The following is a 24,524-nucleotide window of genomic DNA, read 5'->3' as shown; positions in this document are numbered from 1 at the left end:
CTCTGGTTAGGTGTGTTGTGAGATTTTAATTTACATTTTTCAGCAATACTATCCCTTGTTTCAGTCTTAATACACACCATATTTAGTGCAAGGTCAATGTGTGCAATATGCCTTGCTCGCAATATGCCTGAAACCGTGTCATCAATTTCTTTCTTCAGGTTGTTACTATTCTAGATATAAACACTTTTATTTACTTTTTAAACTGCAGAAAAATCTAACATCTTAATTCCTCTAAAGGTTGTCTTTATTGAACTTAATATATGCATTATTTGTTGGCCTAATCTTTAAAATTAGGTAATTAATAAAAATGTACAATAGAAGAATACTAGAGCTAGAGATAGAAGTAAATTTGAACATGGATCTGCCAATCCTGCTTTAACCTTTAGAAATACCAGGAAATACCATATTTGGAATTCCCAGGATCACTCTGATTGATCCTAGGGAAAATGAATAAATTTGGCAAGAATTCCCTGGAAACACAGGGACGTCAAATTTTTGTTCTCAACTAGACATGAGCAAAAGATTTTCAAGTTTATTTTGACTTCATCTAAAAGATGTGCCTTGAATATAACTCAGGAGACATAATATCCACACATTTGATCTTTAGAATAGGATTAATTTGTGTGTAGCTACAGCACAAACTTTGATTAAGAAACTATTTTGGTGTAACTCAATGCTTTAGGTTCATGACCTAGATAAAATGTAAAGACAGCTTAAAGGAAGAGCCTGGACCCAAATCAACAAGCTGAGCCCTAGTTCTCAAACTTTAACACAGAAGGAAAAAAACTTCCACAAACCAAATTTAACAAGCTAAAAAAATCCAAAATAAAGCCGGGGGGTGTTTGTCTTGCTTTATGGTTGTCTTTCAACTGCCTGTGTCAGGCAGATTTCTCCTGTAAAAGACATCTTGCTCTCACTGTGTTCACTGTGGATAAACAGAGGTTCTGAACTCAACTGATTTGAGTTGGAACAAAACAATAAGACCTCCAGAAACCAGCAGTGAGGGAGTAGCTAGACAAACAAACTGAGGGCAGACATTGCGCTCAGCTATGGCCACAGAGGTTGTCAAGAGTACTCCTACACAGGATGAAAGGAAGATGCCCAAAAGGACGTGGAAGAAAAGTTAAGGGGGGAAATGTAGAAGGAGGAAGAGAGGTGCAAGGATATGAAATGTAGAAACTCCAGAATGCTTAAAGTAATGTGCAAAAACTACACATCACTGGTGTACCTTTAAAAATGTAGACAGATATTTTGATCTAAAATTCTAAAATGTAGACATTTTCAAAAAAAATTACTGATTATTGCTGATTAGATACAAGCATAGAGATAGAAGAAGTGATAAAAAAAAAAACAACCCAAAAACAAAACAAGAACATATTGAAAAAAAATAGTCTGGGAGAGAAGCAATCAAGCAGCCAATGAATGAAAGGAGAGATGGAAAGAAAAAGCGGAGGTGGACAGGAAGGAAAGAGGAGTACGAGTAGGGGAGGAAGGGGGGATGTCTGTGTGCATTTCTGCAAAGTGTGTGTGTGTGTGTGTGTGTGTGTGTGTGTGTGTGTGTGTGTGTGTGTGTGTGTGTGTGTGTGCGTGTGTGTGTGTGTGTGTCTGTGTGTGTGTGTAGGGGGCTCATTATTGACACCATGTGTTACCACAGGAACCTCCTTGGAAAAATATAAGCACCCAGGAAGATCAGAGAGCAAGAGAGAGATGAGAGACTGACATAGAGAGATAAAAAAAAAACAGAGGTCATTCCAAAACCTTTGCAGCTGCAGATGTGTGTGTTTATGTGTGTAAGGGTCAGCAGCCTCTGGTTTTGTAGCAGCGTATCTGTATGTCAAACATGCTGTGTTTTTGCCACAAGTTCATAACATCAAATCCCCTAGCATGCATACATGGATTTGACTGTCTGCTTTACTAACCTTCTATCCAACACAGACATTTATGCATCAATATTTGAATGCACATTGTCTATTCAGTTGATAGGAATTTGAGAATCAGAAGAGTTCAGCTTCTTTAAAAAGAAAAAAACAATCGAAATAGGTACAACATTTCCTATTTTGAGGAAGATTATTTAGATAGTGTTTAATGCAAAACTCTAACTCTAAGTATCATGAACGCTCCTTGTTGAATGATATCCCAGGAAGAGTGCACTGTTTCTTTTTGTGGCATGCGCATCGCATGAAGTCCCACCCCATTATAAAAAGCTTGATCACCATGTTTCTGAATTACTGCTGTACCATTTGTGAAAACGTTACACTCAACTGTCTTTTTTTTTTTTTTTACATTTTTGGACTTTTTATAAACCAAATACATAACTGGTTAGCTAAAGGAATAATATTACTCCACAGTGTAAACACTGAGTGAGTTGCATTTATTATAACCTTTACTTATTTGACTTGGAATTAAAGCTGAAAAAAAAAAAACCGGCATAACAAATTATGGTTCCTGCACACCTTTAGCTGTTTCCAGTACTATGTTTAATAGTTATGATGACTTTACTGTAAAACCCCCAACGAGTAACCCATTTTGTGCTCTATACTCTTCAAGATAAGCTACCTGATAGGCTGAAAGATTTATTTCTACTGGAGAGCAATTTTACCCACACAGCAGCATTTGATGTGTCGAAATACCAAAAAAAAGGTTAGAGGAATGAAAGATGGGTAATTTGGGTAGTTATTTCTGCAATGCCCCTCTAAAATGTAAGTTGAAGTACTGGTATTACTACTTCACAGAACACTTTTTCTATTTTGACGCCTCTCAATGTGGGAAGTCGGTGCTATTAGAAGAATGCATTATGTATTAATTTGTATTAATTTCCATTATTTTCCCATGTATTCCTTGCTGCAGACACACTTGGTTATAGCGCAGCTCAGTGTAACCTAAATAAGTAATGTATTCAAAACAGTGGTAGGGGTTGCATTCCTAAAAACGTTGTCATCCAGTATTTTACAGTTTTTACAGTGTGTTGCGTCCTACAAATCTATGTCACAGTCTAGTTTATTTTTTAGGCACATTAAGCAGTCTGAGTGCTGCAGTTACTGCATACACACACACACCACACACTTACCAATTCATCAGCACATGCCCTGTTTGTTTCTGTGTCTAAGCCCACCACAGAATGGAGCTGGGCAGAGTAGCTATTGTGTCCCTGGTAGAATTAACTATTGATTTTCTCCTCAGCATTATCAATGCTGTTCTGACAACAAAACAGCAAAGAAACACTCACACACATGGGCATACACACACATGCACAGACCTAGATTTTTTTTTTCTGTGGAAGATGCGCTTTTTAGGAGGCGGCAAAGCCCCACGGGGAAGAACACAAGTCAAATATTAAAATCCTGCTGTAATAAGCATCGAACACATTCACAAACAATGATGCACACAAATAATCAAATATGCAAAGCTAACTGAATCAAATCTTCTGACAACCATATCACACATGCATTAGTAGAGACAATGTCCCGCGTGTTTATGTATCACATGTTTATGCATTACTTCTAAAATAAGAAAAATGCAGCATATAAAGGTCTAAAGTTCAGTGAATGAATTACGAGTGCCTCAAAAGTATTATGGAAATAATTTGTGGAGTCGTTACTTACATAATTATTTCCAAAAAAAAAGTCCTGCTAGTTTTCTTTACTTTTAAGAGATAGCATGTATCACTTAACAATGAATCCATAGTGTGACCTACAGCACTGTGCAAACATTTTAGATTTCTAAATCCACAAAAGATTTGTTTTTCTACATGCTGTGTGCCTTTTACAATTGGTGGTAAGGCTGGCAAGTAAACTGATGAAAGTAATTAATGCAATGCATGGTGAATACAATATTGATAACACTCATTCCATCCAAGTTTGTTGACAGCCGGCATAAAAAGGCAATGATAATAATCATGAGAAATCTTCTGGAGTGGAGTTACAGCCACATCAGGGTAGGTTGACAACAACAGTGAAAAAGTACAAGGAGGCATGGCACATGTACAAACCTTTGGGATACTGCTGCCACTGCCATGTACACCAGCATACGAGGAGTAAGATAAAAGAGAAAGTGGCAACAGAAAATGTTAAAGACAAGTCAAGAGACAGCATTACCAACAAAGACACTCCAGTGAATATAGCTCTAGGCCCAAAAGACAAGGACACTGTTGAAAAGAAGGATCAGAGAAATGCAGTGTTGTGGAGATATTTTGGCTTTTTAAAGTCTGGCACAAAGTTGCAAGCACTGCAGATTATGGTAAAAACAAAGCTTATTTCTGAAGCATTTCCATCCTTTGGAGCACAAACAATGTTTACAAGACTTTACGGTTCCAGATCCAAGCAAGTGCTGGTGGTCCCCCTAAAACAACAATTGGGATATCTGCGCAACGACAAACCATAGTGTCCACTTTCTCCAGTTCAATACCTTAGTACACAAAAAAATAAAACAAACAAAACAAAACAAAGAGAGCTATAGTGGTATCAAAGATGTAACAGTCTACCTTAGTGCAAAACGCATGACACCAGTAAGCACAGTCAAAAATATAAGATTTAACTGAGTTATTACAGTAGCTAACCCTCATTACCAACTCCCTGGCCATAAACATTTCTCTTAGATGGCAGTTCCTCAGTTATAGACAAAGTATAGAGAATCCACTAAAAATGAGCCGCAAAGTGCTATATGCTCTGCTACCACATTGGATTTGCGGTCAAGTCGGACATCAGAACCACATATAAGACTCAATGTCCAACTCACTGTCCATCATTGGAATCTGGAAAGTAAATGTCTTCGAGCTGGGTTGGCAAAGCCATTGTTTTAGGACTGAAGTCTTCATCACAACAGACACTGGTATAAGGACAGTGAACGCCACATCAGCAATTAAATCAGCAATCAACCTCATGATTGCTCACTTAGTAGTAAAAAGTAATCTTTAAGCTTGTTTGACATAGTGAATTTAATTCATCTCATGATATATTTTAATATCGATTGTTATGGAGAAAAAAGAACGCCCTAACTTTTCGTGTTTTGTTAAAGGCAAAAGGTGGTCAGACACAGGCTATTAGTTTTATTTAACTGTACAAGAGAGAGAATAAACTAATTCACATTTAAAACTTAAATCAGTCCGTGCAATTGACTGTGTCTCTCTTCTCCTGCAGCTTCCAGCTCTCTTCCACTTATTGATTGGAGGCATCCAGCTATGTTCCAACTTAGCACCTGCCTAAATTTAGCACCCAGACTCCTCCGAAGCACACAGAAACACAAACACCTGTTAGCGGAAATGTGATCTATGTTTTTGGCACAATGTCATTTATTAATTCTTGGCTACGGTGTCACAAGACACGAGTTGTTGTTGCAGTGGTGGTGAAGTGGATGGAGGCCTGATGATTGGTTAGAATGAACAAGAAATGTGAACTTTGGTAAGTGTAGTTGTTCCAATGTACAAAAACTCGCATGAGAAACACAGTGATTTCTCTTGTATTACACTATTCCTGTCAAAAGTTAGTAGAAATTGTAGAAAAGACAATTAAAAGCATAACATGTAATTGCAAGTTGTATAAAGCAAAAGGACATATGTATCTACATTCTGCATGCATCTACAACTTTTATGACAGCACTTCCTAAACCCAAGAAAACTTTTTTGAATCATTCATATCTTCCTGCCTATTCTGCTTTTATTCTTCCCTGTACCTATCTTTCCTTCCTTTCTTCACTCCCTCTACCTTTATTTTCTAGGACACATTGATTATATTCACTGAATTTGGGTACCAGGCTGAGAAAAAGTGAGCTTCCCCCCCCCTGTGTATACCATCAAATCCATTCAGCTAAGCTCGGCTGCTCTCACATTAACATAGCAGAGTGAGATCAACATATTTTAGAAACGTTATAACGTTGGGATGAATTCACCTCATAAAAATGTTGATTTCTCTGATGAGCAGAAAAACCCATTCTGGATTCACATCGCCTTCATTGCGGCGCCTCTGGTGAGTTCACATCTCATCGCATTTGGCCCAGCTTGGTTAAATCCACATTACCATAAACTTATAAACACATCTGTAGTTGCTATGAAGAGACTTTTTTTATCAGCAAATTAACTACTTGTTATATTTTTTGAAATAGATCCTGCCAAGGAGAAAATATATCACAGGATTAGTCTGCACCTTTAATTACACTTAAAGTGTGATAAACATCAACAGGGAAATCAATCAGTTTTCTCACTCGTCCTTACATTTTTGCATCTTGTCTAAGAGGCAGCATGGGGTTTCTGCAGGACAGTAGATTATGAGTAAGTCACATGAATTCACTGAATACAAATGCTGATTTCTCAGTTGGTTTACAAGCCTTGTCTGGATTCAATCCACACTAGTGTCTCTAGTGACTATACTTGACATCTATTCATGCAAATCAGGCTGGTAATACTCACATTAATACACACATAACTCCAACAAGTTAACTTTCTGGCAACTTCTCAGAACTTTTACATTTTTTCCCCAGTGACAGCCACATATTCTTGACATTTTGCTATCTTTTATCAATACAGTTGTTTGGTTTGGTGCCAGAGTCCCATGCATCATACTGGCTCTCATCTGATAGAAAGTCAGAGTTTAAAACTTATATTGCAAGAAGACTCATGCTAAGTTATAAGAGTATATGAAATCAAGGAATGTGCAGGAGCAAAATAATTCAGAAGCATCCACCAACACAAAATTTCCACATATTAAAACCACATTAATGTTTTAGTGGAAAGAGGGGACCCAGTTACATACCCCTACCTGTCAGTATACCCTGGCAAACTCTGGCCACTAGAGAAAAAAAAGTATTCTCAAAGTGGTTAGTGAGTGTTTGCTGGAGATTTGTTGCATGTTGCCTGGTGAAATCGGTCGCAAAGAGCGTGCGACACCAAAAACCTTGTGATTCCTGGTGGTCAATAGCAGATTGGCATGGTCACCTGAAGTTTGCATGGAAAACCAACCAACTTGTCTGCAAACACTTGTGAGCTACTCACTGAGCGACAGCGAAACTTGTAAACGTGCACCCCAAACTTCAAAGTAAGGTTGTACCTTACCAGTACAACCAATCATTTTGAATGGTGCACTTTTACTTTGAAGGCAAACTCCGTTTCCAGTTTGCGCTGCAATTCTCACAGTTTCACTGCTACTTGATGAGTATTTGGCAACTGCAAACAACGCACTGTCTTACATGCAAATTACAGGCGACCACAGCAATCTGTTAATAATCAAGGCAGTTTTTGGTGCAAGTCCATATAGCTCTTTGCAGCCAATTTCACCTAGTGACTGCCAGCAGCCTCCAGCAACCACTCAGGGAATATAAATTTTTTTAGAAGCAACGAGTGGTTTCCAGCAGGTCGCCGACCAGTCTCTAGGTCTGTGGCCTTAAACCACAGACCGATTTTTCATGTTTTGGCTGACCAGTGCATACTGTTTTTGCTAATAGCAATGTATTGGCATTAGTACTCAACATAATGTTCACTGATTATCACTTGCCAAAACCTCAGTGTTTTCTCATCAATCTGTTGATCTTTTTTCATTATTTCAATCACTCCATATAATATCAGCAAATAATGGTGGCTGTGAGACCCCGATTTCACGTTGTCTCAAAAAATTTCAACAAGCAAAGATAATAAATCAACAGTGAATCCAAGTTTAAGGGGGAAAAATACCCCAAAGTGTTTAACACTCAAAAGTCAATGCTGAGGCAACTAAGAGAAACAAACAAACAAACAGAAAAAATCCTCAGATTCAAATATTGATAGCTCATTATCGATGAAGAGAAATGTAGAGCATCACATTTTCCAGCTCACCCTCCCAACTTCAAACCAGTGAGAACAGCACAGACAAATCCTTTCATATGCCCTCAAAGCTGCGCAAAGATTTTTTTCTTCAGATACAAAAATCAGGAGAATACATCAGTTAAAACTAATCATTATTTATGTTCCACACTGAAGCTGAAAGGTCTGGTGTATTCTGCACCAGACTCTCCAGGAAATGTACTTGAACTTCCACTATGACCAAAAAATACCCATTATTTCCTGATCAACAAAAATGATCTCAGTTCTACCCTCTCACAGGCACAAAATAAATATTGGAGAATGACAAAATCTTCTTTTCCAATCAAGCTGTTGTTGTTTAGTGGCTAATGTAGTTTGGTTTCCTTGCTGAACATTTATACTTCAACCTCATCCTCTGTCTTATATCCTCTGAACCTTCTGTCTACCTGTTTCATCAGTCCACTCTCTATCACTCTTCTAGTTCTTAACAACTCTTAAACAGATCCCCCTTCCTCTCTCTTTCAGCTTGCCTCCTCCTTCTCTTCTCTTTCTGATTATCTCCTAGTGTCTCTCTGAGCTCTGTCGCTGATGGAGAGCATGCCTGGTTGACACGCCTGGTAATGAGGCTTCTTAAGCAGATGGCCTCTTCCACCCTCTTCAGCTCACTCTTTTTCCATCTCTCGCACACAAACAATATACAGAAACACATACATCCTGATGGCAGTCCCCATCCTCTTCTCTGCGGGAGGTCCAGAGCACTCCAGGTTTACAGACTAGTTGGAGATGGTTTGAAGAGGATAAATAGAAAAAAGCATGACTGGCAATACATTTGCTTCATCTTTCGAGCAACAGTCACCATCACCTCATACTGAAAAAAACATGCACATGCAAAGAACTTCTGCACGGACTCATGTTCAAACACCTGACTGATCAGCTCCCTGCACAGGATGCAACTATTTCATCTTTTCCAATCCAGTTTTAATGCATTTTGTGGATCTGTGAGATAATTTGCTTAACAACTCTTAGAAGCACTGCTTGCATGAATATTTTGACTCTTCTTGTGCACCATGTTATGTTGGTGGTTTTGTCTCAGCTGTCAATCCCCATCTCTGCTCAAGGCTTCGTTGCTCATTTTTCATTGTTGACTGTGTCAGGGCCCTAACACACACACACACACACACACACACACACACACACACCACACACACACACACACACACACACACACACACACACACACACACACACACACACACACACATTAAATGAATTAATCTTTCATAGCCTTGCACACATACCAAGTAAAAAAGAGCAGTATTTCTTTCTCGAGTGCATTTCAGGGCACTTCTAATTAAAAATTTAATTCTTACTTCTATTAGACTATTAGATTTTTTTTCAGTTGGTGTCCACAGATGCAGATTGTTTAGTTTTTTGTTTGTTTAAAAAATGTTAGCATCAGTTTCCTATTATTTAGGACAATCTTTATATCACCAAAAATGTTCAAAAAAATTATTTTTTTAGTACTGTATTAAGAGCATTGGTTCTGCAAACACATAATGTTTTAAAAAGATTTAGAGATGATTTTTCTAACCGTAAAGTTGTAATGGTATTCAATTAATCTCTGTTATATTGGGTTTTCTGACAAAATATTAAAGTCATACTGCAAAATCAATATGTGAAATAAAAACTAGCATGGCTTTTTAGTACATTCATTCATTTTTTTGAAGGAAGTGAAAATTAGAATTAGAAAAAAGCAGGACATAAACCGCAGTCTCCTGGGTGAAAGCGCTACTAGCCTTACTTTCCAGACTTTGTCAATGTTTTCTATGAGATCCCAGTGGCTTTGACCAAACAGTACTATTTTTTGCCCCTGAAGTGTGAATAAGTAAACTAGAAACTGCTGGTTTTCCCAGGTGAGGTCAACCGGCCCTGCCTAATGCTGTAACTTGCTAAGAGCCCTTAAAGCTGGGGCTGGAGGTGAGTTACAGAATAGAAAAAAAGAAGAAAAGAATGGTAAATGGCCTGTATTTATATAGTGCTTTACTAGTCCCTAAGGACCCCAAAGCGCTTTACATATCCAGTCATCCACCCATTCACTCACACATTCACACACTGGTGATGGCAAGCTACATTGTAGCCACAGCCACCCTGGGGCGCACTGACAGAGGCGAGGCTGCCGGACACTGGCGCCACCGGGCCCTCTGACCAAAGAGACATTACTTTTAATAGTGCACATATGTTACGCATTGCTACGGATGCGTAGGTCTTGTATTTGTGTGCTTAGATGTAAATGTGTCACTTTGTGCATCTACAAAGTATTGCCTATATACACATTGTCTATATTTACAGTGACAGGAGACCAAAGAAATGTGACTTTTGATTGAAAATAAATAAATAAGTTTCTGATGATGTTGCAGTAGGTGGAACATAAACTTTATGAAAGAAAAAGAAGGACTCTATACTAGGAAGGCTGTATTTTGTGAAACTCAGTGACATGGATCATCATAAACTCAGTGTATGCTGTTTTGCAGCAGTAACTGCAAAAGAGCAAGCCAAGTGACATCTGTCTAACACATAACAGTACAGCTAAGCCAGGGTCAATTATGTTTAAGGTCAAGCACTTAATTTGATTTATGTGGCTAAAAATAATACGAAATCCACCAGTAAGTCTCTGACCCATTAAACTTGTGTTTCTCTTTTTTTTTTCAATATCAGATTGAAGAGACAAAGCGGGCATAAATCCCACCATAAACATATTTTCATCAAGTGCTAGTATTAACTTAGGGCTAAAGCAGGCGGCTGTGCTCATTGACAAACGTGTAGGCTTTGAATGATTTTCACACACTTTCCCCTCCCTTTTGTTTATTGAAAACAAAGTAAAGCTGCAGCCAGTAAAGGCAGGCTTCTTCGCAACTAAACCGATACAAAATATACTGAACTGATAGCCGGAAGTTAAAAGGTGTATCTAATTACTGACTGAGTGGTTCATTAAGGGACACGCTGAAACAGCCACAGCCGAATGAGCTCTGGGGGTTCTGTGTAAAGAACTCCAGCAGAGAGCGCCGGGTATCGGCGTATCGATTATCTATCAGTCGCTGATGACTTACCCCTCTGCTGGGCTTGGCAGTGTTGCCATAGCAACGCGGTCGTAAGTACGAGCAGAAGCAACTTCATTTTGTCCTGTCTGAGTTGCAATGGTGTAGCCTGCCGCGCGCGCGATGTGGGGTCCGCGGCGTCCTCTCGCGCGGCTCAATGTTGAGTTGAACGCCAGAAAAGTTTTAACAGAAGTTGATCCAAACTCTCTCTTCTTCTTCTTTTTCTTCTCCTCCTCCTCTTCCTCTCGTTTCTCCTCCTCTCTAAAAGTTGTGGCGGGAGCAAGGGTGGGGGAGATGGGAATGGAATATGAAACCTTCCTAGGGAGATGCAGGTGAAAAAAACAACAACACTACATCCAAATGAGCGGTCTTGTAACCAAAATGTGTTCTTCAAGACAAGAACACTCAGACAGATGCTACAAAGCCAGTGAAGTGTTACATCAGTTCTGAGAAGAGGAGAAGCAGAGGGAAAAGTTTGAAAAGTAGTGGTTCACAGACAGTACCAGAAAAGCCAGAAGTTCTGGTCCACACGTGTCCAGATGTGCTCTACTGTTCTATGGCTCCTCCTGCTGCCCCATAAAACTTACCACACTCTGGGGCAAAACAACATTAAATCACAGATAAACTGGAGAGACTTTAAATAAGGGGAAGCCATGTACTGTTATCAGTTTATTTTACAATTTTACTTATTTGTGGACAAAAAAAAGTTTTAAGTTAAAAAAAAACTGCTTGTAGTTTAAAGAATGAAGTGAGATGTGAAACAACACGAAGCTCCATCTGTTGAAACAATCAGAGACGCTGATACATACATATGGCCTGCACATTAAAGTTAAAGATGCACGATATTTGGTAACTAGAGGTGTTGGTACCTCCATATGTTGGGTAAAAAGAAGGATTAGACTAAGGCTGGAATTAAAGCAATTTTCAAATACAATGTTATAAACATAAATGATAAATTAGGATAGAATAAATTACTTTATCTTACTGCTGTTTGGCAGCAGTAAGACAAATGTAAATGTAGTGGTGTAGGGTTGTCTACGGGAATTCAGGGTGTTTCTTGTTTACTTGTTTACAATGGCCTCCACTCCCTGAGTGTACTCAGGGCCATTAGAGCTGTTTACTTCTTCCCCGCTGAAAGCACTGGCATATTATAATGTTACAGCTCATCAACCTGTCAGTCAATTCACACACCTGTGACTCTGAGTACTTACACAGATGTGCTAATTTGAGTGAATATGTTACTCCTGTATTTGTGTGTGTTTGGGTGAGAATTTTTGTTTGGGCTTGTTTATGTGTCCAGTGTGAGTTAAGCTCCCCCGGAGGCTAAGACCTCCAAAGACAGAGAGGCTTACTCTGCAGACACGAAGGCTGAAGATGGGCTCTCTTCACTGGGCTCGTGGGCCTGAGCAGCCCTGGAGTGCTGCTGGGTCTCTGTGGGGATGGGCTATGTCGAGGCTGCACCTGGACCGAACAACAAGGTTAGTGACATCATGAGATATATTTATTTATATAAATTCACTTTAAAAATGAACTATATTTTACAGTAATGTTATACATATAATAACATAACTTTCGTGAACTTTTATAGATTCATTTTCTCACAACTGATATAACTTTATTGACGGTTTGAGATTTATTTTCATACTTCTTGATATTTTTCCTATTTTGTTATCTGTCTGAATATGTGTGGAACCTCTGGAGGAGTAAAAAATTATTTAGAAGTTCTTTGTAAAATGAAAGATGGGGGAGGAATCATGAGCTCTCAAAGGAGGTTTTGATTTACAGGTTCTTTCAAGGAGATGAAGAGATGCTGGTTTTGACCCAGAGTGATGAGTTAAACCGAAGTTACTGTGAGGACAACAGATCAGCCTTTAACAACATCACAAGCAATATTAATCCACATTTTGATGACAGAATAAACAGCAGACCGTCATCAAGAGAAGACAGACGCAAAGATGAGCCCTCTATAGCAGCTCATAACGGAGCCACCAGCCCCTTAGGATGGGAAAGCCCAGCCTTTAAAGAAACCAGGGCTACTGTAATCTCCACTGGAACCAAGACCTTCACCATAACTTCCGCTGTCTCTACTGAAGAGCCCTTTTGGTTGGAAAATACCAGAAACTATGAAAAAGAAAAAAGATTATCTGAGATGCAAGGTGAAAAGATGGGAAGCGAGAGTTGGGAGAATCAAGGTTCCAACCAGAACCAGGGGAACAAGAAGAAGTCCATCAGACCATCTGGGCTTCCTAGAGGGAAAGTGGTAAAATGGAGAGTTTCAGGAGATGTAGAGAAGAATCAAGAGGGGGAGAAACCCGTAGAAGGGACGTCTCAGCTCTGTACACGCCTTGAAAAACAGAGTGGAAGCATGAGTTTGGTTACTTCAGTTCAGAGCCCTGAAACCTGCACCCTGGGTCTGAACCCCTCTCCCACCATCACAGCCTGGGAGGCTGGCTGGAACATCACCAATGCTATACAGGTACACTAATACACACATGCATGGTTAAAATGCTTTCCCTAAAAGAAAATATAACAGTTCTTATGCCCTGCTTTAGAAGTTCATGATGCCATACCTCATGTAAGTGATTTAAAAAAAAGCAGTAAAGCAGCAATACAGATAATTTAGGTCGTTACAATGCAGCACATTTTTCAGACTTCCACTTTTATAACTTTCACGCACCTGTATCATGCCAATCAACCTTTCCTACAGCTACAGACACACAATCCTTGATTTGTTCCCTGCCGAATGAATGCAATAACTCAGCATGTTGCTAGTATGACTTATCCAGTTATGAAAAGACATTAGTCAAAGTTATTTAATCCAGTTATTGAGTGCTTTTACTCAATTCAGATTTTTGAGTCAGTGTTTCAGCATTTAAAGCGGCAGCATTCAAACAGGACTTTAAAGAAAGCCCTCATGTTTGTCTTCTGATAACACATCTTTTGTTAAGTGCAGCTGAAAATGCACCACATCTATTTTTCCTCTGAAAAATGACAACTCGAAATGCCAACTGTGAAGGTGTTAAGCTGCACACGTCATTCAAAAAGCATGAAGCAGCCTATTTCATTTACTCCTTTTGTGTTTTTATATTACTGAACAATGCTTTCTTTTGTCTTGCAGGCTGTTTGTCAGGCACTTGCGAGCCTTGATAATTAAATTAACTGTGGATAAAATCGTTTTTTAAAAAATGGCAGTTCACCGGTCACAGCGTGTCCTCGTGGCAGTAATGCTAATAGCTTCTCTTGCTCTAAATGCTGGGCTCTATTCAACCACTGCATTCACGTAAATGCGTGTGTGTGTGCACGTGTGTTTTAACTGAATAACTCTGGTGTAATTGAACAGTGTCACCGGAGCCATAGAGAATGCTTTATGACATTAGGGTAGGAATACTGTGTATGCATCCATACACAGTCATATGCAGGTAAATGCTGACTAATTAAGATGCAAACATGTTCCTTCGGGAGCGGAGGTACATTTGCATCAGATGCTTTTGTGTTCGATTGCTCGAAACTCTTACTGTTAACCCCGTTGTATAAGCACATAACACATATTCTAGCACATGATTTTTAGTAGAGAAGTATTTTATGTGCTTGGTTTGTTTACGGCAGTCTATATCTGAGTGCCAGATTTTTTTTAATTCCAGTTTTCCTTAGAGACTCGGTTTCTGTGCCAAGCAAGCCACAGAATCCTGGTCTCCAGTGAAAATTCAGCTTGTGATATATACTGTATTACTGATTAAAATTGCTTATTTAAAGCTATGGCTTTTTAAATGCTCCCAGCTATTTATTTTAGCTCCAAACCCCAGTGTGATCTGAATACTTTTTATGTAGCGTGTTTTTACCTCAGCACAAACACTTTCCAGGGTTGTTGGATTGGTTAATGTTTTATAGGTTGTTCATTACCTGCAGCCCTCTGTCTCAATCAGCGACCTTGACTAAATGAACTGCTCAGTAATGCTTTCACTTGAGGTTACAGACGGTCAGGTTATGGTTTAATATTCACTGGATACTAAAATATTGAACAGCGACGAACAATCACATGGCAGCGATCAAAGACAAAGGATATCTGTGGTGTGTAAAGAAATATTATGGCATTAATCACAGAGCTGATGTTTGGCTAACAAATGTCTAAATAATGGGAAAAGAACAGCACTTTTATCTCCTATCAAGGCTAAAAAGAAAATATGTACTTTCCTGTGGTGGTTTATTGATGCCAATATAATTGACTGTCTGCCAGCTTAATAAAGTTTTTATTAGAAAGTAAATTTGCTGCCAAAATGCAAAAACCAGCTCCAGCTCTCAAGGCTCCTGACATGGGAATAATGAAACTCAGTTTGATTTCCAATCTGATTGTTAATGAGGCAGCTCCAGTTTGTGTGTCTTCGTTTCAAATTAGAGATATGGGCCTTATGTTATTGAGAATAAGAATGGCTGCGACTGACACGCTTTCTGTTTACAAGTGATATTTTACTTTAAGCCACACTGAAAAATTTAAGTCGTCGTGATTTTCTGATCTAAACAGAAGCCAGAGGGGAATAAATGTACTCGTTCTGTTTTGGAAAGATGGTTGAGAAAAGGAGGATCTGTTCCTTTATTCTTTTGCTTTGCTTAGATTAAAAACTTATTGGGATGCTACAAACTGAATGTCTGTTTTTCATTCGCCCCGTTTAAAAAAATGCTCTTAATGAACTAATTGCATCAGATTTTTACATTTCAAGTTTTAAACGATCAGTGAAATGATAAATCAAAAATAACGACTATAGCTGATTGTTTACCGATGAATAGGCTAATCGTATGCAGACACTCTATAAACTTCTGTCTACAACATGACAACGAACTCACTGAGCAACACTACACGCTCATGTGACTTTTCAGTTACAATATAGATACTCTATAAATCAAATATGTTTTTCAGTCTAGATATATCGTGATTTACTCTAAAAAGAACCATAACTGAAAAATATGAACATCAAGCCATCTTAAACAAGTGAACTTACCAACTCGTAAGTCTTTGCTAAAGAAATATATGATAATATAATAATACATATATTCACCAGTCACTTTATTAGGTACACCTTTCTAGTACTAGATTTGACCCCCTTTTGTCTTCAGCTGCTGGAAATGCTCCTCAGGCATTTTAGTTCATTAGTCAATACTGACATGATAGCATCACGCAGTTGCGGCATATTTGTCAGCTGCACATCCATGTCAATCTCGCACTCCACCACATCCCTGAGGTGCTCTGTTGGATTAAGATATGGTGACTGTGGGGGCTATTTTAGTACAGTGAGCTTATTGTCATGCTGAGAAAAAACCTGAAACATCACTTTGAGATGATTTGAGCTTTGTAACATGATGCGTTATCCTGCTGTAAGCAGCCATCATGCTTTGCATAGTGAGATGGACATAGTCAGCAACAACACTCAGGTAGTCTATAGTATTTAAACTACTAAAGGGCCTAAGAGTGCCAAGAAAGTACTACCTACGTGGGGCGATCGTGGCTCAAGAGTTGGGAGTTCGCCTCGTAATCGGAAGGTTGCCGGTTCGAGCCCCGGCTTGGACAGTCTCGGTCGTTGTGTCCTTGGGCAAGACACTTCACCCGTTGCCTACTGGTGATGGTCAGAGGGCCCGGTGGCGCCAGTGTCCGGCAGCCTCGCCTCTGTCAGTGCGCCCCAGGGTGGCTGTGGCTACAATGTAGCTTGCCATCACCAGTGTGTGAATGGGTGGATGACTGGATATGTAAAGCGCTTTGGGGTTCTTAGGGACTAGTAAAGCGCTATATAAATACAGGCCATTTACCATTTACCATTACACCATTAAAATACAACCACCCATGTTATTTGTACCAAATTCTAATTATATTCAATGTATTCAATTCTATATATACCAATGACACAACAGAAATTGTGACTCATTAGACCAATGACCAATTTTGTAGCCCCATGTGAATTTTAGACTCAGTTTAATCTTCTCAACCAACAGGATTTGCACATGGTGTGGTCTTCCGCTGCCGTAGCCTGCCCGCTTGAAGGTTCGATGTATTGTGGATTCAGAGACACTCTTCTGCATACGTTGGTTGCAACAAATGAATTACAAATTGCTGTTGCTTTCTTGTCAGCTCAAACCAGATGGGCCATACTCAGACACCAACAACCATCTGACATTACATATCACTTCAAATCACCTTTCTTGCTTATTTAAAGGCTTGATTTAAACGTCCACAGATAATCTTGACAACTTCTTCATGCCTAAATCCATCGAGTTGCATATGCCGTGTCATTAGATTCAATGAGCATCTCCCTGTTCCTAATAAAGTGAAAAGAGAAAAACAGCAAATGCATGAATTAGGCACATCCATTTGTTGTTTTATTGATTTTTCTAATGCAGGTTTGATTGAACTTGAGAACAGTTCTTTGTTCCTGGTTTTAAAAAAAGTCACTTTCAGTTATTTAAATGTCAAACCTGCCTGTTTCAGCATCATCTAATCCCCCCATGGCAGAAAATAAGACATTTCTCTGTCACTTTTTGCCAACTAGGCATGTCCATGCATAAAATACTGGCCATGACCTGAGGGGCAGGAGCTGAAATCTAACTCAGAAGTCCAGGCATGGTGCAGTGAATGTGCAATAAACTTTATTCTATTAGCATGTAATGCCAAAGAACTCTCACTGTTTTGCCAATGCTTCCTGTGTAAGATATGAAAGAGTATAAAGGTAGTATTGGGTAAATAGAAGATACTAGAGTTGTCATATTGTGGCAGAATAAAAGGGGGTAGGGGTAAAACTTCTTCTACAGCTTCTCTCGAGCCAATCAGGGATTTGTTTCTTCCTTTATTGTACCCCTTTGTGATTGGAAGCTGCTTTTGGTTGTACTCAGAGTAACCAATTAGGAATTAGCTGGCAAAAACACAGAGAAACAGAAGTGCAGTGAGAGCGGCGGGGAGATGAAATCAAATACTTGAGCGTCAGATTCCTCTCAAACTGCTTTCATCCCCAGCAGCTCCATTTGAACATCAAAGCTCTATCAGCATATGCCTAACAGTCACCAGTTACAAAATAGCAACTTGAAAGAGAGAGAATGTGTCTCTGTCTGTTTATGCATCCACAGTGTGTGCTTATGTCTGCTCTGTGATGTGCTTCCACAACTCTTTCAGTGAGTCTGCATATCTCCGTGTTCCAACATTCAAAACACAGCAACTCCATCAAAGTAGCTTGTTGTCTCCTCTGATCTTCCATCATCCAACCTCATGCTCTCTGGCGCTGAGGCTGCACCTCTCCTTCCAACCTTCTCTCCTGTCTGTGTCCTTCTCCTCCTCCCTAGTCTCCCTGTTTTTTCTTTTCTTTTCCTCACCTCCCACTTTCACCTCCATTCCCTCTCCTCCATCTTCCCTCTCTGGCAGTGACTTACATTTTCCCTTGGTGATGGGCCAAAGCTCGACTCTACTCTTCCTTCTGCTCCTGCTGGTCTCCTGCATCCTCAGACTCTCCAGGCATCCAGCCAAAACTCTTCTCTCGCCTCCTCATCATCCAACCATGAAGAGTCCTTTCATCTCTTTGCTCTCGCTCTTCTCCTCAGCCATCCTTTGCTCTTCAGTTTCCACTTTAGGTTGTGAATTTTCACATTAAAAAAAATATATTTTAACGTATGTATGCACGATCCTAATCTAACTTTGACTAAGATTTCTTGTCTTTGGGGTCTCATGATGATGATTATTGCATGAATTTCAGTAATGCTGATATATTCTTTATAATAATATCAAACCTTTCAATTACATTTTTTAATGGAATTTTATTTTTATGGTACCATCTCATGAGAACAGTCATCTCAAGGTGGATTATTTTCTAAGATAATGATATTCCCCCACCTTCTTTCTGTCTATAATTTAGCTTTGTGTGCACACAAAGAAGAAATTACCCTCTGGGTTGTAGTGTACTTTATCGATCTAGGTTGTTTATTTCTGAATTATCTAGCTTGGTAGAATTCACATGTATTAAAAAAAACCTCCTGATGTGAGCGGTTTCATTTAAGATGATCTTTAAAATGTGCAAATTTGATTTTGGCCTGAACTTTCACTGAAAATGTGCATCTGTGATGTGTGACTATGCACAATTTATACACTGAAAAACAGAAACAAAACCCACCATCAAAGTTTGTTTTATTTTGAGTAAATTTCTCCCTTCAAAGATGAAGTAACGACATGCAGATTAAGCCAGAAATTTCACCCTTACATGATCTTACATGAACATCTAAGCTGTTTTTGATTCGTCTGTCATTTCGAGCTTTTCTTAGCCTACTCGTAAACCTACATTTTTTTAAATGCACTTTTTCTTTTCTCAAAGGGTATCTTTGTGCTGGGTTTGCCCTTCGCCCTGGTGCAGTCAGGTTATGTGGGTCTGGTCCTGTTGGTTCTTTCAGCGTGGGTCTGTAACCACACAGGAAGAACCCTGGTGTCCTGTTTATATGAAGAAGAAATGAGGTAGAGTTTCTTTCACATTGTTATCAATATCAATATGACAGTGCCTGTTGTGAGCCCATTACTAAAAGTAACCTTAAGTGTCTGGTTTTATGAGATACTTAAGGGAACTGTTACATTTACCAAATACACAAGCATTTTAACAAAGTAATGAGGCCATTACTAGTTCTGTTAAATAGTTGTTTTTGGTATATTTTTGGTATATTTCAGTGGTGGGTCTGGGTCAGTTTCAAAGGTCCGGGTCCGAACCAGCTATCAGGACATTATGGAGGCCTGCTGCAAAGGACTGTGGCCGAATTGGTCTGGAGTTGGAGGTCTGATGGTAAATGTAGCTCAGGTAACACGCCTTCAACTGTAACACAGTCCTTTATTTTCCTTTTTTTTCTTTTTGCTCTGCAATATAACGTATGAACTCGAAACTTTTCTTTAAAGCAGATGAAGCAATCAAACAATCTTCTAAGTTTGTGGCAGAGTCTTAAAATATTGTCACTTTTGAGAGAATTCAAAAAGAATCTTTATTCAAACTGAGTTGCACTAGAAGATAGTGAAATTACATCATTCTAGACTGAAAAAAACCTGAAACTACTTAACTTTTAGATAACTCAAAATCTAACAATATTTAAGATGCACTAATATTATATGTGTATCCAGAAAAAGGCCATTTATTTACTTTCTTACAATATACAGTAAATATATGAAGTAAAAATATACGTCTGTGCTGTCTTTCAGGTCATTGAACTTTTGATGACCTGTACCCTCTATCTACTCGTCTCTACAAGCCTGTTGTTTGACAGTTTGTCCTGGGTGGCTGTTCCTCGATCAGTGTGTTCACTCGTGTCTCTGGTGTTTCTTCTGCCCTGTCTGCTTCTGACTGATCTCAGACCAGTTTCCACTCTCAGCCTCCTCTGTTCCCTGGCTCACATACTTATCAGGTGACAGAATAAAAGAAGCAACTCATTTGTCCCAACACTCCAGCAAATTTGTACTGGCTGACCTGATCGCCTTAAAAACTCACCAATCATTTTAATCAAGAGAGGAAGGCGCGCTGTCTAAATTGCTCTCTCATTCTCGCTCGTGTGATCGCGGTGCAGCTGCTGCTGTTTAAGTCGTCTGCTCTCACCTGCTACACGCCGCTGTTCCTGCTTGTTTGATTTATTTCTAACACCAGGTGTCTTGCATGAGAAAAGAAGCACGGAGTTGCGTCTATGAGCTGCCAGGGTTCTTACAGCTGTCTGATCTTTTAAAGCACACACTTTGACTTTCAGTTCATGAAAAACAGAAATTGTAAAGCCTGGGTTTTCACTCCACTCTTTGGCAGTGCTGGTTAGATTAATTCATCGTGTAATTAAAACCATGTAATCATAAAGTGCTTTGGTGTAACTGGTTGAATATCAACATCAATATATCCATTTTTTTTTATTAGGTAGACTGGATGAATAAGATATGATGACATCAGTTAGTATGACTCATTTGTATCAAACTACAGTACAGTGTGTTGAATTCAGAGTTTAGTGATTTATGGTAAATCTGTAAATTAAACTATTCTCATACTATTACATGTACTTTCTTAAAATTAATGCATTTCTAAAGTGTCATCCGGTACAATTATTAGTGTTTTTTTCATTTGTGTAGTGGGCTAAAATAGTTTAAGATGTTGCTGATAGACTTTGATTAAACTGTCTCCTTCAGAGAGTTTAATTTATTACCCCGTTAATAATTTCTGCCTTTATTTGTTGTGTTTTTCTTTTCTGCAGTTCATCACTTTGTTCTTCCTCTCGGCGTAATTAGGATTTTTACGCCCCACTTTGTTGTGTGTGTTTATCACTGTGCTGATAAATTTTTAATTAATCAGTTCTCATTAGCTTTTATTTTGTCTCACTCACAGCCTATTGGTCATGCTGTACTGTTTGAGTTGCGCCAGCAGCTGGTCTTGGTCCTCTCTGTCTCTCTCTGTGGATCCAGAGGACTTCCTCGTTTCCGTCGGTGTCATCATCTTCTCCTATACCTCGCAGATCTTCCTCCCTCCTCTAGAGGGTAGTATGGAAGACAGGGGACAGTTTAATGTCATGCTGGGGTGGACCCATGGAGCAGCTTGCATCATGAAAACTATGTTTTCCCTAATGGTTAGTGACAACTTGGAAAACATATGATTGCACAGGCTAACAAGCTTCAGTTAAATGATGGTCAAAAGCGGGTTTTTAAGTTTGTAACATTAGCATGTGAGTTTGCAGTAGCACTTCCCTTGCTTAAAGCTTTTCATTCTTATTATTTTGCTGTTAATACACATGCACGTTTAAACAGAGCAGAAATTGTATCTCGCAATTAAGGTTTGATATAACTGATAAGTTGACAAACAGACTGGCTGATTGTTTTCTTCCTCCATTAGGCGGTGTTAACCTGGGGACCAGAAACCAGTGAGGTCATCACAGACAATCTACCCTCTGACCTACGACCTCTAGTCAATTTGTGCCTGCTGGCTAAAGCCCAACTGTCCTACCCTCTGCCATTCTATGCTGCTGCTGAAATACTGCAAACATGTGTGCTCAGAGGTAAAACCAAAAGAAAACCCAAACATAACCCCTAGTGCTGTCTCAGTACATACTAAAACTAACAGTGGGTCACTGAAATTAAAAAGATGTTCAAATGTTCATAAGCTACTGCGATTAAAGGCAGTAGTGCTCTGGTAGTCTGCAGGTGGCACACTGGGCTTTGCAGACCCACGTTTACATGTTGTGGATGTCTGTTTGTCACCAGGAGTTAGTGTCAAATATATGTGGGGGTGTTGGTCCTTAGGTTTAGCCTAGTTTAGCCTTTTTTAATTTAAAAAAAGCATGCTTGGGAGCTAACAAGGAACCATAAATCCACTGTAAAGTCTGCAGAGCATGCAGGTCACATGTTGCTTTATCAAGCTGTGATTTCTTCCAGATATTTTGGCCCATAAAAGACAAGCTCAAACTTAACGCTTACCCTTTCAAATGCCAGTAAATACAGATCAGTCGTATTTCACCTCATGCTGTGAGGTTACTCTTGAACGAAAGACTACATTAGCCCAGATGTCAAAAATAGCAACCTGTTTCTATAAACCCTTTAAACCAAGTCTGCCTAAGACAATTTATGAGCACCCAGCTGAGATGGCTTTTTAGCCACCCATGCCTGTAGTTGGTGTCCACCTTGCTTCCCACATGGGGCCATTTAACAGAGGCCATTTTCGTATGATAATAGCGGGTTAAATGTGGATTTAATTAATAACAGCCTGTTCTGTTTGGAGTGTCAAAGCCATTCCAGTGAGCTAGCATGCACAAAACCAGAACACTGGATTGTCTCAATGAAACAGTACTACACAGTGCTGCTGTTAGTAAATACACCTTTGTTTACCCTGTAATGGCACTTCAAAATGCCTACTGTCAAAAGAGTCTATAACAAGTAAAACTATGATTCCCAAGAAGGCAGTTTTGGTAAATCAATGTGACAGCCTTTTAGGAAATAGAAGCAGTTACAGTGACTAAACAGTGTCAGCAGATGTATTTAAAGGCTTAGTGCATTTTGATGCTGTGAGAAATATGATCAGACAGTGAATAGCTAAAAATACTTCCAATACGTTCAGCCACGATTGAACACATGACTAACAGAGAGTTACACTAATGATATTAGTGTAACCATTTGAAGTAAGAAAAAAATTACAGTAAGTCAAATTTAATAAGGAAAACCCTACAAATTAGGCTAAAAGTAACCTACAACACGTGCCAACTTTCAACATACTGGTGATGGGTCACCATAGCTAAACCTTTCATAGTTGACTGTCAACAGTTATGTAGTCATCACACTACTCAATGATGATTTAATGATGCATGGCTAACAGTTTCCAGTCATTTAGTAATTAAAGTCACCACGCAGGTGCAGGTGGAAAACAATGAGTCAGAGTAGGATGTTTCGCAACCCCAACTGTAATCCAACCAAATCTAATGGCTGTGGTTGAGTAACACCCACTTATTCAGTGATCCATAAATTGAAAGACCAAACAACAAAAGCTTCTTTGATAGTGAATATAAACCAGTTACCAGTTACCACTGTATATCTTTTCAACTTCTCTGGTTTAATCCCTTCAGATGCTGCCATGTCGTCTTACTCCAAACACCGAGGTCAAGCTGTATCTCGTCCTGCACTTGTGGTCCGCGGCGCCTTGTTGATGACATCATACTTGCTGGCTTTGCTGGTGCCCAGGTTCTCCCTGTTGATGGGTCTGACAGGAAGCGTGACCGGGGCGGCAATGACACTCATACTGCCGTGTTTATTTCACCTTAGACTGCAGTGGAGCCGCCTTACTGTGAAGGCCCGACTGATAGATGTGGGTATTCTGAGTCTGGGGGTCATCTGTAGTGTGTCTGGTGTGATTTGTTCAGTGAAAAGGCTACTGGAAGGCCTATAGGAGGTGAAGATGGATAAAGGCAAAAATTTGCTAATAGCTTAAGTCAGTCACGTTAAAGAACAGCTGCGAGTTCTTCTTTGTATTTATTCCTGGATTAAAATAATGTATGAGCAGATATTTTCCCTTCTGTACTTGTCAAACATAGTTTACAGTACAAATAAAAATAGGCACGCTGTTTTTCATTTTCTGTTAGTCTTAAAAGGCTTGTAAGGTATATTAGGATCCAATAAACGTACAAATTGTACTTTTTTTTCTTTTTCTCTTTATTTGTTTGTTCTGAAAACTGTCAATGAAGAATAATGTACAAAGGTCTAGAGCAGAGGTGTCCAACTCCAGGCCTCAAGGGCCGGTGTCCTGCAGGTTTTAGATGCGTCCTTGATGCAACACAGCTGATTTAACTGGCTAAATTACCTCTTCAACATGTCTTGAAGTTCTGGAGGCCTGGATTAACTAATCATTTGATTCAGGTGTGTTGACCTAGGTTGACGTCTAAAACCTACAGGACACCCCTCGTCTTGAGCCACCCCTTATTTCTTTATATTTTGCTTGGAAAACAGGAAATAGTTGCAGCGATTTTCTGAAACACATGCAAGCATGCATGAAAATACAGTATATGAGGTGAAAACAGAGTCTTAACATTTCAAATGAGCTTGAGAGTCAAGATTTGGTATGACCACCGTTACATCTTTCTTGTAACTTTGTAAGTAAGTCTCCAGGAGTAAGTCTTAGCTCTCCAGGCTTCTTCGTCGTCTGTCAGGCACATGCTGC

The 24,524-nt window shown here is 39.3% G+C and overlaps 2 protein-coding genes across 2 annotated transcripts in view; one reads left to right on the top strand and one right to left on the bottom strand.

Annotated features, from left to right (window-relative positions):
* lama2 (laminin, alpha 2) overlaps positions 1-11,117 on the bottom strand; it is a 234,305-nt gene extending 223,188 nt beyond the window's left edge. Inside the window, exon 1 of the mRNA XM_080290182.1 lies at positions 10,873-11,117. Within this exon, the coding sequence (XP_080146308.1) occupies positions 10,873-10,939 (67 nt within the window). The 5' untranslated portion in view covers positions 10,940-11,117. The remainder of the gene's footprint in view (positions 1-10,872) is intronic.
* Positions 11,118-12,166: 1,049 nt separating this feature from the next.
* Positions 12,167-24,000, top strand: LOC113037303 (vesicular inhibitory amino acid transporter). Its single transcript, XM_026194243.2, has 8 exons — positions 12,167-12,338; positions 12,646-13,336; positions 19,197-19,333; positions 19,541-19,667; positions 20,060-20,262; positions 21,216-21,453; positions 21,717-21,879; positions 23,437-24,000. Exons 1-8 carry the CDS (start codon positions 12,235-12,237, stop codon positions 23,754-23,756), a joined length of 1,983 nt encoding a protein of 660 aa, XP_026050028.1. The 5' UTR covers positions 12,167-12,234; the 3' UTR covers positions 23,757-24,000.
* Positions 24,001-24,524: the final 524 nt, after the last annotated feature.

The sequence above is a fragment of the Astatotilapia calliptera genome, chromosome 15 (genome assembly GCF_964374335.1).
Source record: "Astatotilapia calliptera chromosome 15, fAstCal68.1, whole genome shotgun sequence".
NCBI classification, from domain to species: domain Eukaryota; kingdom Metazoa; phylum Chordata; class Actinopteri; order Cichliformes; family Cichlidae; genus Astatotilapia; species Astatotilapia calliptera.
The sequence above is the reverse complement of the archived record's forward strand: the minus strand, read 5'-3'. Positions and strand labels throughout refer to the sequence as shown.